At 44.9% G+C, this 14,217-nt stretch overlaps 1 protein-coding gene across 3 annotated transcripts; it reads left to right on the top strand.

Moving 5' to 3' along the window:
* The first annotated feature begins 3,652 nt into the window (after positions 1 to 3,652).
* Positions 3,653 to 8,615, top strand: LOC135260996 (programmed cell death protein 6-like). 3 transcript variants are annotated; one of them, XM_064346801.1, is made up of 6 exons: positions 3,653 to 3,973; positions 4,472 to 4,533; positions 5,491 to 5,535; positions 6,264 to 6,422; positions 7,188 to 7,297; positions 7,794 to 8,615. In XM_064346801.1, exons 1-6 carry the CDS (start codon positions 3,900 to 3,902, stop codon positions 7,890 to 7,892), a joined length of 549 nt encoding a protein of 182 aa, XP_064202871.1. In that variant the 5' UTR covers positions 3,653 to 3,899; the 3' UTR covers positions 7,893 to 8,615. The 3 variants fall into 3 exon arrangements, with proteins under 3 accessions (XP_064202871.1, XP_064202874.1, XP_064202872.1); XM_064346802.1 differs by lacking the exon at positions 4,472 to 4,533 and having other exon boundaries at positions 3,656 to 3,973; XM_064346804.1 differs by lacking the exons at positions 4,472 to 4,533; positions 5,491 to 5,535 and having other exon boundaries at positions 3,654 to 3,973.
* The last annotated feature ends 5,602 nt before the right edge of the window (positions 8,616 to 14,217 follow it).

Raw genomic sequence — 14,217 nt, 5'->3', positions numbered from 1 at the left:
TGTGCTCATCTGATCTGCTGCCACACAGGAATGTGAGCAATATTTTTAATTAAATTAAATTAAAATAAAAAATATAGCTTAGTTAACAGGTAGGGCTCAGCCATTACAACTAGGTAACTGTAACCTAATTTGTTTATACAATATTGCAGATGTGCAATATTAAAATGGGACCCACTAAAACCAGGGCACTGTACCGTGAAAGGTGAAGGTAACCATCTGGATTAACAATGCAAAGCTAGACGATGGTCATGGGTTCATTCTTCAACCTCCTGCTGTTCTTCTGGCATCTCAATCTCAGGTTGTATTTCAATGTCCAAGGAGAGTGTCACCTCCACTGGCTGTGAGTCTGCGAGAGAGAGGGAGCGAGTAGGAGATTATACTGCAAGCATATTAACACTGCTCTGTGAAATAGGGCTCTGTACCTCTTGACTGACAGACACAGGCCCCAGTGTACTAGCACATTTGAGGGAGGGAAGGCGAGGTCTGAGGTCATTACATGCTCATATTAATGACTGAATGACAATCATGATCTCATTAATGGCTGCCAGGGAACAACTGCTGTGGGTTCGAGTTTGTGTTGGGATGATGGTGTGTGTTTGTGTAAGGGCACAGTGCGGTGGGTGATTGCGCAGTGCGTACTTGGTGAGTGAACAGTGTGTGCTGGGTGAGGATGCGTATTGCGTAGTGTGTACTTGGTGAGTGTTTTATCTGGCCTGACCTGGTATGTTTATCCAGGGCAGGACATCCAGAGAGCAGCGGCCGAAGGAGCGGTCGGAGTGGGTCTCGGTGGCGTACAGGACCTCCCGAAGGTCGGGGTTATCAGGCCGCTGGGCCTTCACTCGCACCTCCAGAAGCATGATCGCCTTCTCCTTGATCTTCCCTGAGCTGCTGTGCACCGTGGTCCGTCTGCTGTCCGCCCACAGCACCCTCTCCTGCACCTGTGTCCTGCACAAACCCCACACAGGCACAGCTACGAGCGGGACCCCTCAACACGCAAAAACCCCACTCTGTTCAGAGCGCAGTGGTTCTGCTGATACTACACACCACATCTACACTTCCACACTCCGCTCCGTAACATACCCTGACACCCTCATACATCTCTGACACATATATGAGACTCATCCTCACTCCAGTACAGATCTTACACTGCAGAAAACAGAAAATAAGTCTAATTACAAGACTAAAGCACTTTAGACATACTTTTACTGTGTAATAGACCCACACTGCTTTCTTTAACACCCCTCATACTGCAACACTACTTAACTGCAGATGGGCAGTATCACTGAACCGTATACACCATATCACATACTGTATCTAATGTAGCTTTATTCTTTTGCTGAGGTTGTATATTTACTAAAGCATTTATCTATAGATCCACACATGTACACTCTCTCAGCCGCTCAGACTCACGGTTCGATGCCCAGGTTAGCCAGTGTGGCTTCCAGGAAGGGGAAGGTCGTTTCGGCGCTCAGGATCTCGATGGGCAGAGGCACACACAGGGGTATGTCGTACCACAGCTCGCCACACCGTGTGTCGCCCTGGCGCTGAGAATCCACCGGTTCGTCCGTTGCTGGAGGCGTCTGTTCCTCTGACAGCTCCACCTCTCCCGGATCAGAATCTGTCTCTCCAACCGCCATTCTGACTGTCCAGGTTGGTTCAATCGCAGTCAGTCAGTCTTGTATTTCGTCTGTTTGTCTGTCTGTGTACTTTTTTCTGCCAGCACACGTCCCTGCTCCTCTTTGGGAATTCCTCCCCCGTCTTCCTTTCTAAGATGATTATTGTTGCAGTCCTAATCCTCTGCCACCTCCCCAAAAAGTAAAATCAAAGTAAAGCGATGGGGAGACCAGCAAGCATCTCTCCTCTTGTGTGAATCTGACGTGATGGCCAGACACTGGCGCCGTCTGCCTCTCTCTCCCCCTCTCCACACGGTGATATAAACCCTCGGTGGAAACGTGTGTAATCTGTCGCCCGGTTGTGAATTTATTAAAATGTCAACGTCTGATGAACGAACCTGACATGTTTGTATCCCAGGATTCTCCTGCCCTGGTGTGTGTTAGGATGTAGGTGGGGTTCCACTGGGAGGGGGTTACCCTCTACGGATCACTGTGCTAACAGGTTGGCAGTGGCTTGTGGGTAAAGACCTTAGAATTTCAACCAACCCTTCAGATTCCCAGCCAGTAAACTTTCACCTACTGTGCTCAGTATGAAGTGAAACTATCACCATGTTGTATACTTAAATCTCCACTTTATTGTTTATTAAACTACATGCTTGTCAGGGTTCTCATTGGAAAATGTATGTCTGTTTGGGGTCTGTATCAGTTGCAAACTTTTAAATTATATCAAGTATTCTTAATATGCTTGTGCAAGTTATGTGGTACTGTTTAAATAGCTTTTCCTGTTACTTACGTGTCTTTGAACTGCTCTAGTAACTCACTATTTCTTAGTTGTGGAATTTAATGTTTGTGTGAGAGCAAGCAAAGTGCTTAAACTGTACACATGTGGTTCCATGTCCACTTTCTTCTCAGTAATCAGCAAAAAAAAAAAACAGGTGTGAGATGCTGCTCTCCGTAGGGACCCCTCTCCTTGTTTCCGCTGTCCTCAGGCTTGTCTGGTGGCAATGTGGTGCTACATTTTTTCTGGATAACTCAAACCACCCCCACCCCCCACCCCCCACCCGACACCCGCTACCATGGTTTAATTGTATGAAGTTATTCAGCCGTGAGATCAGATAGAACATTTGCCAGAGAAGCACAATGATGTCAGAGAAGGCGGTGTGCTGCCTGTTGTCCCACAGGGCTGCTGACTTTGCTCTTTAATCTGCAATTTGTGCTTCCACAGCTGCCTCCTTGTGGCCAATCTGACTCACTAAACAAATCTTTTTTCTTGTAATGACCCTGAAGGATTTTCTTATTTTATTCCAAATGACCTCAAGACCTGTCTGGCTACTGCACAGGGAAGCCAATAAGAGTTGAATGTTGTCACTTTCCAGAGACTGGAAATGGGCCACTAAAATTCCATAGAGTAGTTATTGTCAGTACCAGTGCAATTGGTGCGTCAGATTCCTCATACTGTAGGAGCGGTTTTAATGAATGCCACACAAGTGCACTGTCATGCATCGTTATTATCTCTGCTTGAAGTACAAAGTGTGTTGCCTATGTCATAAACATTGCTATTTATCTGTGTATATCCTGGCAACACTGAATCACACTGTCTGTGTGTCTAATATGCCTGCTGAATCTGAGCTTTGTCTGTGTGTCCAATGTAGGCCTACCTTCTGAAAACTCATTAAAATAGGTTTGATTTGATTGTGATCAGTTTGGAAACAGAGGTACAAGGAGAGGATAAAAAGTAATGATGGTATGTGTAAGGATGGTTTGTTTGCGATTAATCAATTCCTTGAGATTACAAGAAAGTGCTTGTGTACAACTGACAGTAATGACACAAAAGAAAATATGGTGTTACAGCTTGAGTTCACTGTAATGCCACTTCAATGACCTGCAAATTGCTTGACCCTGGTGAGGAAAAAAAAATCCTAACTGCATACAAATACACACTCACACACGCGCGCCCACACACAAACTTGACCACATAACAATTCTTCCTTCATGTCTAATCGATTTGAAGACTACAACGTCAAACGAAATCCGGGGAAGGGGGGGGGGGACTTTCTGAAGCCCCTTGCTCGAGCTAACCCCTTGCTCCAGTTCTTGGGCTGTTGCAAGTGGCAAGTGTTGGCAGAGCTCCCAAAAATGTGTTGACGTCTTAGTTCTGATGAGAATCACGAAAGTTGTGGGGAAATACACACCATACTCAACAGTAAACATAGAACGTGGGTGAGAAACTGAAGGAGTAAAGCTGAATATTTCGCATTCCAAGACGCCTTTAAGACAAAATCTAAAATGGCATATCAGGCGTACCAAAGCGCTCAGCACAACGCCCCACCGGATCAAAGTTTGTGGAATATATTTCAGAGGTGAGTATTGTAAACAATATAACCAAGTTAACGCACATTTAGCGACTCACTTTCAAATGAGTCGCGAAATGCAGTGCTACTTTATTGCTTTCTGGTGAATAAAATAGGAAAAACGTTATTTTTTCCATAACGTTTAGTTAAATGTTGCTGTGATATTATTTGACATAGTTGCATAGTTTGAACACGAAATCGCGTTTTGGTGGCATAAGTAGCCTTGCAGTCCTAGCATTATACAATAATGCAAAAAAAATTAATTGTGTGCAAGCGTGAAGTTGGCATTTATTTTTTATCAAGCTGACAAATCGACCTTGGACTTTTTAAATATCATATTTGATATTTAGTTGGCGAGCTAACAGTAGCCTACGCGGATTCGAGCATTAACTCGAGATTTAAAAAATGTAAAATTACACCTTTAAGCTTGTAAGAGAAAGACCCCATGAAAGCAGCGTGCTGAAGTTTTATGTACCCCCACCCTCCTACCCCCGCCCCAATCTACAGAGTAGACAAAGACCACAGCGGTGCGATCTCGGACACAGAGCTTCAGCAAGCTTTATCAAACGGTACTGTGAACATGCACCTGCCGGTGTGGTATTCATGTGTGCTTCAGTGTCTGTGGTAAGAGGCGTCAGGCCAGCCTGTTCCTTGTGTCCATGTGGTTTCAGATTCCTGTTCTATTTTCAGCCAGAATTCCTGAGACCCCTGTGGGGGTGGGGTCAGTAGGGCTACCCCTGTCTGTTGGGAGGGTACACCACAGCGCCCTCCATGTACCTTTCCTGGTACTGCCCTTAACTCTGCACTTTATTCATGTGTGTTGACAGAGCCAGATGCAGTGGTTAGATATCTAAACTTGTAACTAGAACGTTGTCTGTTCAGATCCTTGGGTGGGGTACTGCTGAGTGTATACAAGCTTGGGCTAGAGGCCTCTTCTCACACAACCCTATTCACCTGTTCCAGTTTACCCAACCCTATTCACCTGGTCCAGTTTACCCAACCTTATTCACCGGTTCCAGTTTACCCAACCCTATTCACCTGTTCCAGTTTACCCAAGCCTGTTCTCCTGGTCCAGTTTACCCAACTCTATTCACCTCATCCAGTTTACTCAACCCTATCCACCTGGTCCAGTTTACCCAACCCTGTTCACCTGATCCAGTTCAGTTTTCTTGCTGAAAAGTGCTATTTCTGAGGGAAATCTATCAGCATGTGAAAATCTGGTCTGTCGGGGAGGCTGTGTGTTGGTTGTCAAGTTGGCCAGGCAACCAGAAGGATGTCGGTTTGAATCCTGGGAGGGGCCCTTAGCACAGGATCATGGATCTATAGGTTCAAAATAATTCAGCCTTTCTGAATTCAGATATTTTCATCAGCACCAGTAGCTAAAATATGATTGCTTTCCAATCAAGATGACAGTCCATTATGAAGGGCAAGATTGTAAAATCAGATCAACCTAACAAACCCATGTCATTACTAATTTCTTCATCCCTACATGTCATTTAGTAATACATCTCTCTTATTTCTTATAGGTACCTGGACACCTTTTAATCCTGTAACTATTCGATCTATTATATGTGAGTCTTACATTTTACCAGTTTATATCTGCTGTATACAAGCTTTGCACATATTTAGCCAGGCTCTGAATTTACATGTTGCAGCTGGCAGCAGTTGGTCCAAGTATAGTGCCGTGAAAAAATATTTGTCCCTTTACTGATTTCCTCTATTATTGCATATTTGTCACACTGAATGGTTTCAGACAAAATGTAACATTAGACAAAGGGAACCCGAGTAAACACAAAACACATTTAATGATAAAAGTTATCAAACACCCATATCACCCATGTGAAAAAGTAATTGCCCCCTTAAACAAAATAACTGGTTGCTCCACCTTTAGTAGCAATATCTGCAACCAGACGCATCCTATCATGTGATAAGTCTTTCACATCGCTGTGGAGGAATTTTGGCCCACCCTTCTTTGCAGAACTGCTTTAATTTAGACAAATAGGTAGGTTTTTGAACGGTTCATTTCAGCTCTCTATTGAGTTCAACTCAGGACTTTGACTAGGCCACCCAAAACTTAAATTTTCTATCTTTTCAGCCATTCAAATATGGACTTGCTTTTGTGTTTTGGATCATTGTCCTGCTGCATAACCCAATTACACTTCAGCTTCAGCTTTTTCACGGCACTGTACATTGTATACCATGATCAGATAATTTAACCTGTCCATCTAAGGACTTAACCCATCTGGATTCATCAGAGTAGTTTACTCAATAGTTGGCTCATGCTCTTCGCTTTGTGTAGCTATGTTTGACAGAGACAATAAAGGTGGGGTGAACTTCCAAGAGTTTGGGGGAGTCTGGAAGTACATCACTGATTGGCAGAACATCTTCCACACCTACGACACGGACAACTCAGGCTTCATCGACAGGAATGAGCTGAAGCAGGCCCTGACATGCTTTGGTAAGCAGTGTATTCGCTCCTCTTAGGCCTCGTGTTTGTTCATTCCTGTGTGTCTTCAGCCTCATGTGTGTTCATCTCTGAGTCTGTTCAGCCCTGTGTGTCTTCAGCCTCATGTGTGTTCATCCCCAAGTGTGTTCAGCCCTGCGTGACTTCAGCCTCATGTGTGTTCAGCCCTGTGTGACTTCAGCCTCATGTGTGTTCAGCCCTGTGTGTCTTCCGCCTCATGTGTGTTCAGCCCTGTGTGTCTTGAGCCTCATGTGTGTTCAACCCCAAGTGTGTTCAGCCCTGTGTGACTTCAGCCTCATGTGTGTTCAGCCCTGAGTGTATGCCTGTGACCTGTGGGCACAATTTGGATACGGCACAATATTGATAAAATTAAAAGAAATTGTGAGACCATGAGTTCATCTGTAATTCTGGGTAGTGAATGTACTGCAACATAAATATCCCTCTTATCCTACAAAGAAAGTTGACAAAAAATGACACAAGGCAACTTGGTCACTTTTATTCTTGAATATTATACTCATGAGGAAAAACGGTTTTGTGCAGACATCTGAAAACTGAGTAAATCTCAGGGTTAGTAAAGCTTTCAGACGCTGTATGCCTACATGTCCACACTTCCAATATCACATTTTCTGTACAGACTTCTGCTTCAGGCTGTGTGTCTCACCAGCGCTGCTCTGTGCTCCAGCTTCGTTTGCATCGGTTCTGGGCTGTAGGTGTCTGTAACGAAAATGAAACATTAACCTAACGTGAAATCCCTTTTAGGGTACCGCCTGTCGGATCAGTTCTATAGCATCCTGATTGAGAGGTTTGACAGACAGAGGAAGGGTCAGGTGGCCTTTGATGACTTCATTCATTGTTGTATTGCGCTCCAGGTAAAGTGTCTCCCTGTCATTTACACTCATTGAAATTATGTGTTTCATTTATGGTGTCTTCCTCACGTAAAATGGGTATGGTGTGTAAATGGACATACTGATGTTGGTACTGTATCTTGCTGTAGTTAACAGTGAGTAGCATTAGAGCCAGCCATTGGTATGAGAGTACAAACAGTTCTCTGCCAGTCTATGCAGGAATCTGGGACAGTGACTAGAGCTCTGCAGTCTGCATGCAAAGACTGTGGGCTGGAATTATGGGCTACAGAAGGGTTAATGGTATAATCATCATATAGACGTGCTGGTAGTTTTGTTGGAATTTGTTATGGCAAAATGTTCAGTTTTAGTCTCCTGAATAGTCATCGCTGACGTGGCTATGTTCTTTCTTTCTTCTGGCCGGGCCTTATGTTGTCGCTCCGGTGATTTGCATCCGAATATTACTGGCAAATATAATGGTATCCTGTTAACTCCTTTTTGAGCTGCTGTTGTTCTTCCGCAGAGACTAACGGACATGTTCAGACGATATGACACGGATCAGGACGGCTGGATCCAGGTCTCCTATGAGCAGTATTTGTCCATGATGTTCTGCGTTGTTTAATGATCCCGAGGTTTGCTTCCACTCTCTGGGACGAAAGTCAAAACCGCTGCACTTATTTTGCTGGTAAACGTAGCCAGACTTGCAGGATGGACACGTTGTTTTGAGAAAGCAGTCCATGTGAGAAACTGACAATAAACTCTTGAGTAAAATCAAGAGCAATGCAGTGTGTACGGATTTACACTGTGAAAGCAGTCTATAGGCACAGAGCCTACTGTTCAAATGACTGACATTTTAATTTAGCCATATTTGTGTTAACAAATATAGTTTATTTACAGTAGTATAAAATTAGAAATGTGTGGTCTTTGATTTTGCAAGGATATTATCAAATTCAGCTAATTTTGTCTCGCTGTTCCTTCTGGGCAAGTGCCTTGAACTGTACTTTATATTAAAAAAAATATTTTATGAAGAAGAGATGGAAACGGTTTTGAAAACTGACCAGAATGTTTTATGCAGGCATGTGCTAGAGCAGACAATAGGTGGCGCCTTTGGACTACAGTAAAGATTTAACATATTTGGAAAATCAGTCTGGCACTGGGTAGGAATCACTTCTTTGTTGCTCAGGAAGATCAGAACTGTGTTTTATTTAACCAAAATCTATTTGTAATTACAAAGCTCTTCCTTAATCATGTTGTTTTACTGATCATTTGTTGCATTCTGTAATGTTATGCAATGGGTGGACTTTGCTATTCCTTCAACAGTGAGATAAAATTTGGGCAGAAATGATCTTCACGGCCTCATGTTAAATCCGCAGTCACTTCAAATGGGAGGAGGTCTCCTATAAGAGTGTATAGTATGCTCAACATTGGAAAAATACATGCTGAAAGTTAATTAGCCTGCACTGACAGGCTGAGATATGAACACGGGCACGTTATATATAAAATAAGCTAGCTTGTCACCATGTGTCAGGCTGGCTTTATTCAGACAGCCTTGCTTAGATATGTGGCACTACTGCATCAAGTCCCTTAATGATGTAATGTGAATGCCCACTGTGCTGTGATTGGGTGAATTTTGTGCTGCGTGTTTGTGCATCTGTACAGGGGATGGCATTCACCAGGCACGTTGGTACGTTTCACACACACTTGCTCCAAGGCACAGATGGAAAACAGGTTTTCCCCCTGAGATGTAATATCCCATAAATCCGACAGCTGCTTTGCTGCTACGCACAAAATACACTTTTCCCACAATTTCTGCTGCAGTTACTGTACACTTCACTTGCAAGAATCAGTTGAACTTGCTAAGAGCCACAAATTTACTGTTCCTCATTTCCAGCTCAGTTAGCAGTGCTGGTGTTAAATAGTACCCTGCAGGCTGAGCCATGTTGAGCGGTTAATGACCGTGATCCTTTAAGATTAAGATCACTTTATTGCCCACTGGAATATCACTCCTGGATACACACATGCATGATCCTGCGACATACGTGCACTGTATCATCAGAGAGGTCAGAGCGCAGGGTCAGCCGCAGTGCCACGCCCCTGGAGCAGTTTCGGGTTCAGTGCCTCACTCGAGGGCCCTTCAACAGTGTTGATGGGCACCGTAGATGTAACTAGTGCTAGCCTGCTAGTTGTCAGTCAAATTCTCTACCCCTGTGCCACCTGCTGCCCCAGTTGTTTATCATTACTTACATAATTACATAATCATCACTTTAGTGGAGTTGTGTGATTTTAGTGGAGTAGTGATCTAAAACGTTAGTTTTATTAGTGGTAGGAAAATGGCGAGCATTTTTGGGCTGAATGGCCTGTTCTCGTCATTGTGTTGTGTTGTGTTGTGTTATGTTATGGTATGTTATGTTATGTGTCTGGATTGGGCCATCCAGGACTACGGTATAGTGCGCTATGATATTCCCCCTCTGCAGGTGGTAACCCCTGAGTGATTATATCTTACAACATGCAGGGATGTCCAGACCCTTTGATGCTGAAAGGCATTCTGCAGTTAAAGGGACAGGTCACTGTAGAGAGTGGAAACAGGCATGTTGTTTTGAATGGGCAAAATCAGACCCACCCCAACCCCCACTCTAGACAGAAAGCAGGCCCTTAGTCTTGATGTTGGGAAGTTTGCAGGCTGTGAGTTTGACACTCCCCCCCTTCCCTCCAAATTGGGAAGGACAGAGAGGGCCGGGGAGGAGGGTGTTTGGTGTGGTGTCTCCTCAGATTAGATGTGCACTGGCTGGTTTTGGTGCTCACCCCTAACAGACGGGCCCTGCCAGACACGGATTGCTTTGTCACATGATGCCGGAGGATCTGCTGAGATGGCCGAGGATGCAACGGGCTGCAGGCAGAGAAACTCAGACTCCACACTGCCCTTAGGGTCCTGTCTCTCCCAGCTGGAAGTGACATCACCCATGAGGTGCCACATTAGCATCACAGGACAGGATGTTCTGAACAGACTTGGCCTTTTGGCACTATTAGGATCATCGTAAATCAGAATGGTCCATTTGTGTGTGTGGGGGGGATCAGGTTGTTAGGGAGATGAAGCAGGGTGTGAGCAGCACTCTGTAGGGACCTGTGCAGAAGATATGAGGACCGGTCATGTGATCATGTTCTGTGGTCCATGTCCCAGTCTAGTAACCTTAAATCTCTTTATCAGGTAGATTTTCTGTGCCACAGCTAATGCATATTTATTTATACTAGCAATGGTAATAGAGGTAGCAGTAATTGTAATAATAGTAAAAACAACATTAACAATAATGATTATTTGTTTTGAAAATAATCACTTGTATACGGTATCTTACTCGTATACAGTTGTAGCTTCACTTAATACTACATAAAATAGTCACTCTGAGAGATTAGTCCAACAGGAGAGCAGACTGCAAAATAGGGTAAGCCAGTTACCGATGTACAAACTAACTCTCACCCACTCACTCACACAGACCCACACACATGCAAATATGCGCTTGCATACACACACACACACACACACACTCGCTCTCTTATGCAAACACATGCGCATTCTCTCTTTTAGCTGGTAAGGAGTGTTTCCCAGCACAAAGAAGTGTCTTATTCCATCTGTTGATTCTTATTGTGAGAACAAATGTCAATTTCACACAGGCCAAACTCCAAACACTTAGCTAAGCAATCAGCACTGTGTCATGTGCTGGTAAATTTAGCCGGAGAGAAAAAGTGTATTTATTTTTAATAATTCTCTGCTTTGAGGGCTGAGCTATCATGGAGGTATGAACTGTGTGCTCTCTGTTAATTAGCAAAAAAAACAGCACCGATGGCAGATACCCTTCCCCCTTTGGCCAAACTGTAGATGAGATGCTCCTTTCATCAAAGTACCTCCCAATACTTCAAAGAACATGTTTGAGGGAAGAATGTGCCAGCAATAGTTTGAGATTAAATTCCGTATATAGAAATGTAAAAAAAGCAAATTTATCAGTGATTTTGAAGAACACATGACTGTGCTTGCTACACAGTATTCATTCAGTTCAGCTCTCATTGCATCTGAGCTACGATTTACTTTTCCATTAGCTATGACGATGCCAATAAAATGCATTGGTATCTCAGACTCACGTTTTTGGCTGGATGTAAACGCCTGTATGTGTTGTGTGTAAATGTAAAAGCTGTAATGGCTTAGAGAACTGTCTCAGTGATAGGCTGACTGATGCAGGATGAAGAAGTCAAAATATGGCTTGAATGGTTGGTTTGAAATGCAAGCCGGTCGATTCTGTTGGACCAGCTTTGAAAGAGGAAACACTTTTGTGTGAAATATCGGTGCATATCTGCAGGGTCTGCTCTTTAAATGGAGAGAGGGCCCAGCACTGACATGTCAGTAGAATCCACAGTGGTCTGTAACTCATGCCAGTGACAGTAGGAGCTCATTGCCTGGGGGGCACACACAACGTGCAGAACAAAGACCCTTTCATTCAGAAATGCTCACGCAACCACATATGTGCTCACATGATATTACAGACATGCACACACACGCTCACTCACAAACACAGACCCACACACTCACACACACACACACACTCACACTTTCACACTCACGCTCACACACATGCACATGTGTATACACACGTACAGGACATGCACATACTGTATAAGCATTCGTGTACTAACTTGCATTCTATCTAAGACAGGTCTGCCTGTCTCAGCTGTCCCCTCAGAGCACCTACCACCTGCACAACCAAAATGGTGCTCAGCTTAATACTGTGTTCAGAATGGTGCTCAGCTCAATGCTGTGTTCAGAGAGGTATCTTCATCCACTCAGCTTCATTCAGCCTGCAAATCTGAAGCTGAAGTTTCCCAGCATGTTTGCAGTGCTGTCTGTCTGTCTGTCAGTCATGTTGTTGGGTACAGTCAGATGCACTTAGGGGCTCATGGTAGGACTGTTGCTGCAGAGGAAAGGATGTCCCTTAGACAGCCAGTCACAGCATTACGCAGCATTAACAGTCTCTAGCATGGTGCTTGTTGTTTAACTGGAGTAATGAAGACATGCTGTTTAGCCAACCACCTGTCTTTGAGGTACCAATCAGTCCCACTCATTACGTGCAGACAGAAATAATGGGGTGCCCAGTATGTGCCCGACCTCCAGAGACAGAACGTGTGCTCCTGTCTGCAGCACCATGACTCAGCCCCTTTCCCTGGAGGTGAATGCATGCTGTGAACTCCGTAGGGGACATGGGCAGGTTTTAATGCCGCTGGGACACACGTCCTGCTTCAGTCACCTCTGGACATTCCTCCTACGGACATGGCCAGGACGGTAGCCGTGCCGCCACTGTCCAGGAGTCCCCCGACGCGGTTCCTCGTCTTTCCCAGCATCCCCTATGGCCTCGTCGCACGCAGGAGGAGACCGTTCCCGGCCTGCGCCGAGTCACTTGACCTCTGGTCTCAGAGACCACGGGAGAGGGAAACAATTTAGCCTGAGCCCAGAGGCAGAGGGCCTGAATGGGGTCTCTGTGAGGGCCCCCGAGGGTGGGCTCATGAGAGAGAGAGTGGGAATGCACAGGGTTTATAAATCAGCTTCACATGGGCCTGCTGACTGGATGTGGGCTTGTTTTGGTAAGTCTTGAAATGTTCTTTTTTTCCATTTAATGCTCCTGTTAGATATGCATTGTGATTGCAAGTTGTCATTGAAAGGTCAAACGCGTCCCAGTGCTGGAAGATCTTCCTCATGTGCACTGCTATGGCGTTTTCTCAGGACCAATTCTGCACGGTCAGGCTTATAGAAATCAAGCCATTATGATGGATTGTGTCTCCTAGGCCACCTCTGTCACTGCATAGTAACTAATAGTTTCCCTACTCTGTGTTTGACCCACTTTTGTTTTATGTCTGATTGGTGATTCCCACCTTTCTGTGAGTACTGACATTCAGCACCGTGGCCAATACACAGGCTCAGTTGACTCAAGCCATTGCACAACGTTGTGCTTAGGCCACGCAGAGGCGTATGATGGTGGCTGTAAGAAGTGAACTGTGGGTAAACCTAAAGAGATCTTTTAGGGGAATGTAGAGACAGCATGTTGGAGGCTGGTGATGCAGTGTGTGCAGTGTGTGGGAGGCTGGTGATGCAGTGTGTGCAGTGTGTGGGAGGCTGGTGATGCAGTGCTATGCAGTGTGTGATAGGCTGGTGATGCAGTGTGTGCAGTGTGTGGGAGGCTGGTGATGCAGTGTGTGCAGTGTGTGATAGGCTGGTGATGCAGTGTGTGCAGTGTGTGATAGGCTGGTGATGCAGTGTGTGCAGTGTGTGATAGGCTGGTGATGCAGTGTGTGCAGCTTGTGATAAGCTGGTGATGCAGTGTGTGCAGCTTGTGATAGGCTGGTGATGCAGTGTGTGCAGCATGTGATAGGCTGGTGATGCAGTGTGTGCAGTGTGTGGGAAGCTGGTGATGCAGTGCTGTGCAGTGTGTGATAGGCTGGTGATGCAGTGTGTACAGTGTGTGGGAGGCCGGTGATGCAGTGTGTGATAGGCTGGTGATGCAGTGTGTGCAGTGTGTGATAGGCTGGTGATGCAGTGTGTGCAGTGTGTGATAGGCTGGTGATGCAGTGTGTGCAGTGTGTGGGAGGCTGTGGGCCTCAGTCTAAAAGCAACAGCACCTGATTTCTCAGGTCAAAGGACGGTTCTGAAAATGCAAAACTTGAACCATGAAATGTTCTTAATTTCTCTCTATTTCACAGGCACCTCTGAAAGTATTATGTGCACTTATCTTTCATCAGGAATAAGCATACAGCAATAAACAAACAGTGGCCCTGTTACAGACTGACCGCAATGTGTCTTGTCCCCTCTTCAAGTCACAAGGCATGTTGCAATGACTAGAATACTATTTTTTTCTTAGAGGTCTATGTTTTCTAAAACAGATACCTCTTTATTTTCCAAAGCAGTTGTCACT

This window comes from Anguilla rostrata, chromosome 8 (genome assembly GCF_018555375.3).
Source record: "Anguilla rostrata isolate EN2019 chromosome 8, ASM1855537v3, whole genome shotgun sequence".
Taxonomy (NCBI): domain Eukaryota; kingdom Metazoa; phylum Chordata; class Actinopteri; order Anguilliformes; family Anguillidae; genus Anguilla; species Anguilla rostrata.
The sequence above is the reverse complement of the archived record's forward strand: the minus strand, read 5'-3'. Positions and strand labels throughout refer to the sequence as shown.

What these genes read in the sequence shown, in the direction of transcription:
- LOC135260996 (XM_064346801.1), top strand. Translation starts at nt 3,900, where the DNA reads ATGGCATATCAGGCGTACCAAAGCGCTCAGCACAACGCCCCACCGGAT. An exon ending in GCAGGCCCTGACATGCTTTG is followed by an intron (nt 6,423 to 7,187) that starts GTAAGCAGTGTA and finishes AATCCCTTTTAG; the next exon opens with GGTACCGCCTGTCGGATCAG. An exon ending in ATTGTTGTATTGCGCTCCAG is followed by an intron (nt 7,298 to 7,793) that starts GTAAAGTGTCTC and finishes GTTCTTCCGCAG; the next exon opens with AGACTAACGGACATGTTCAG.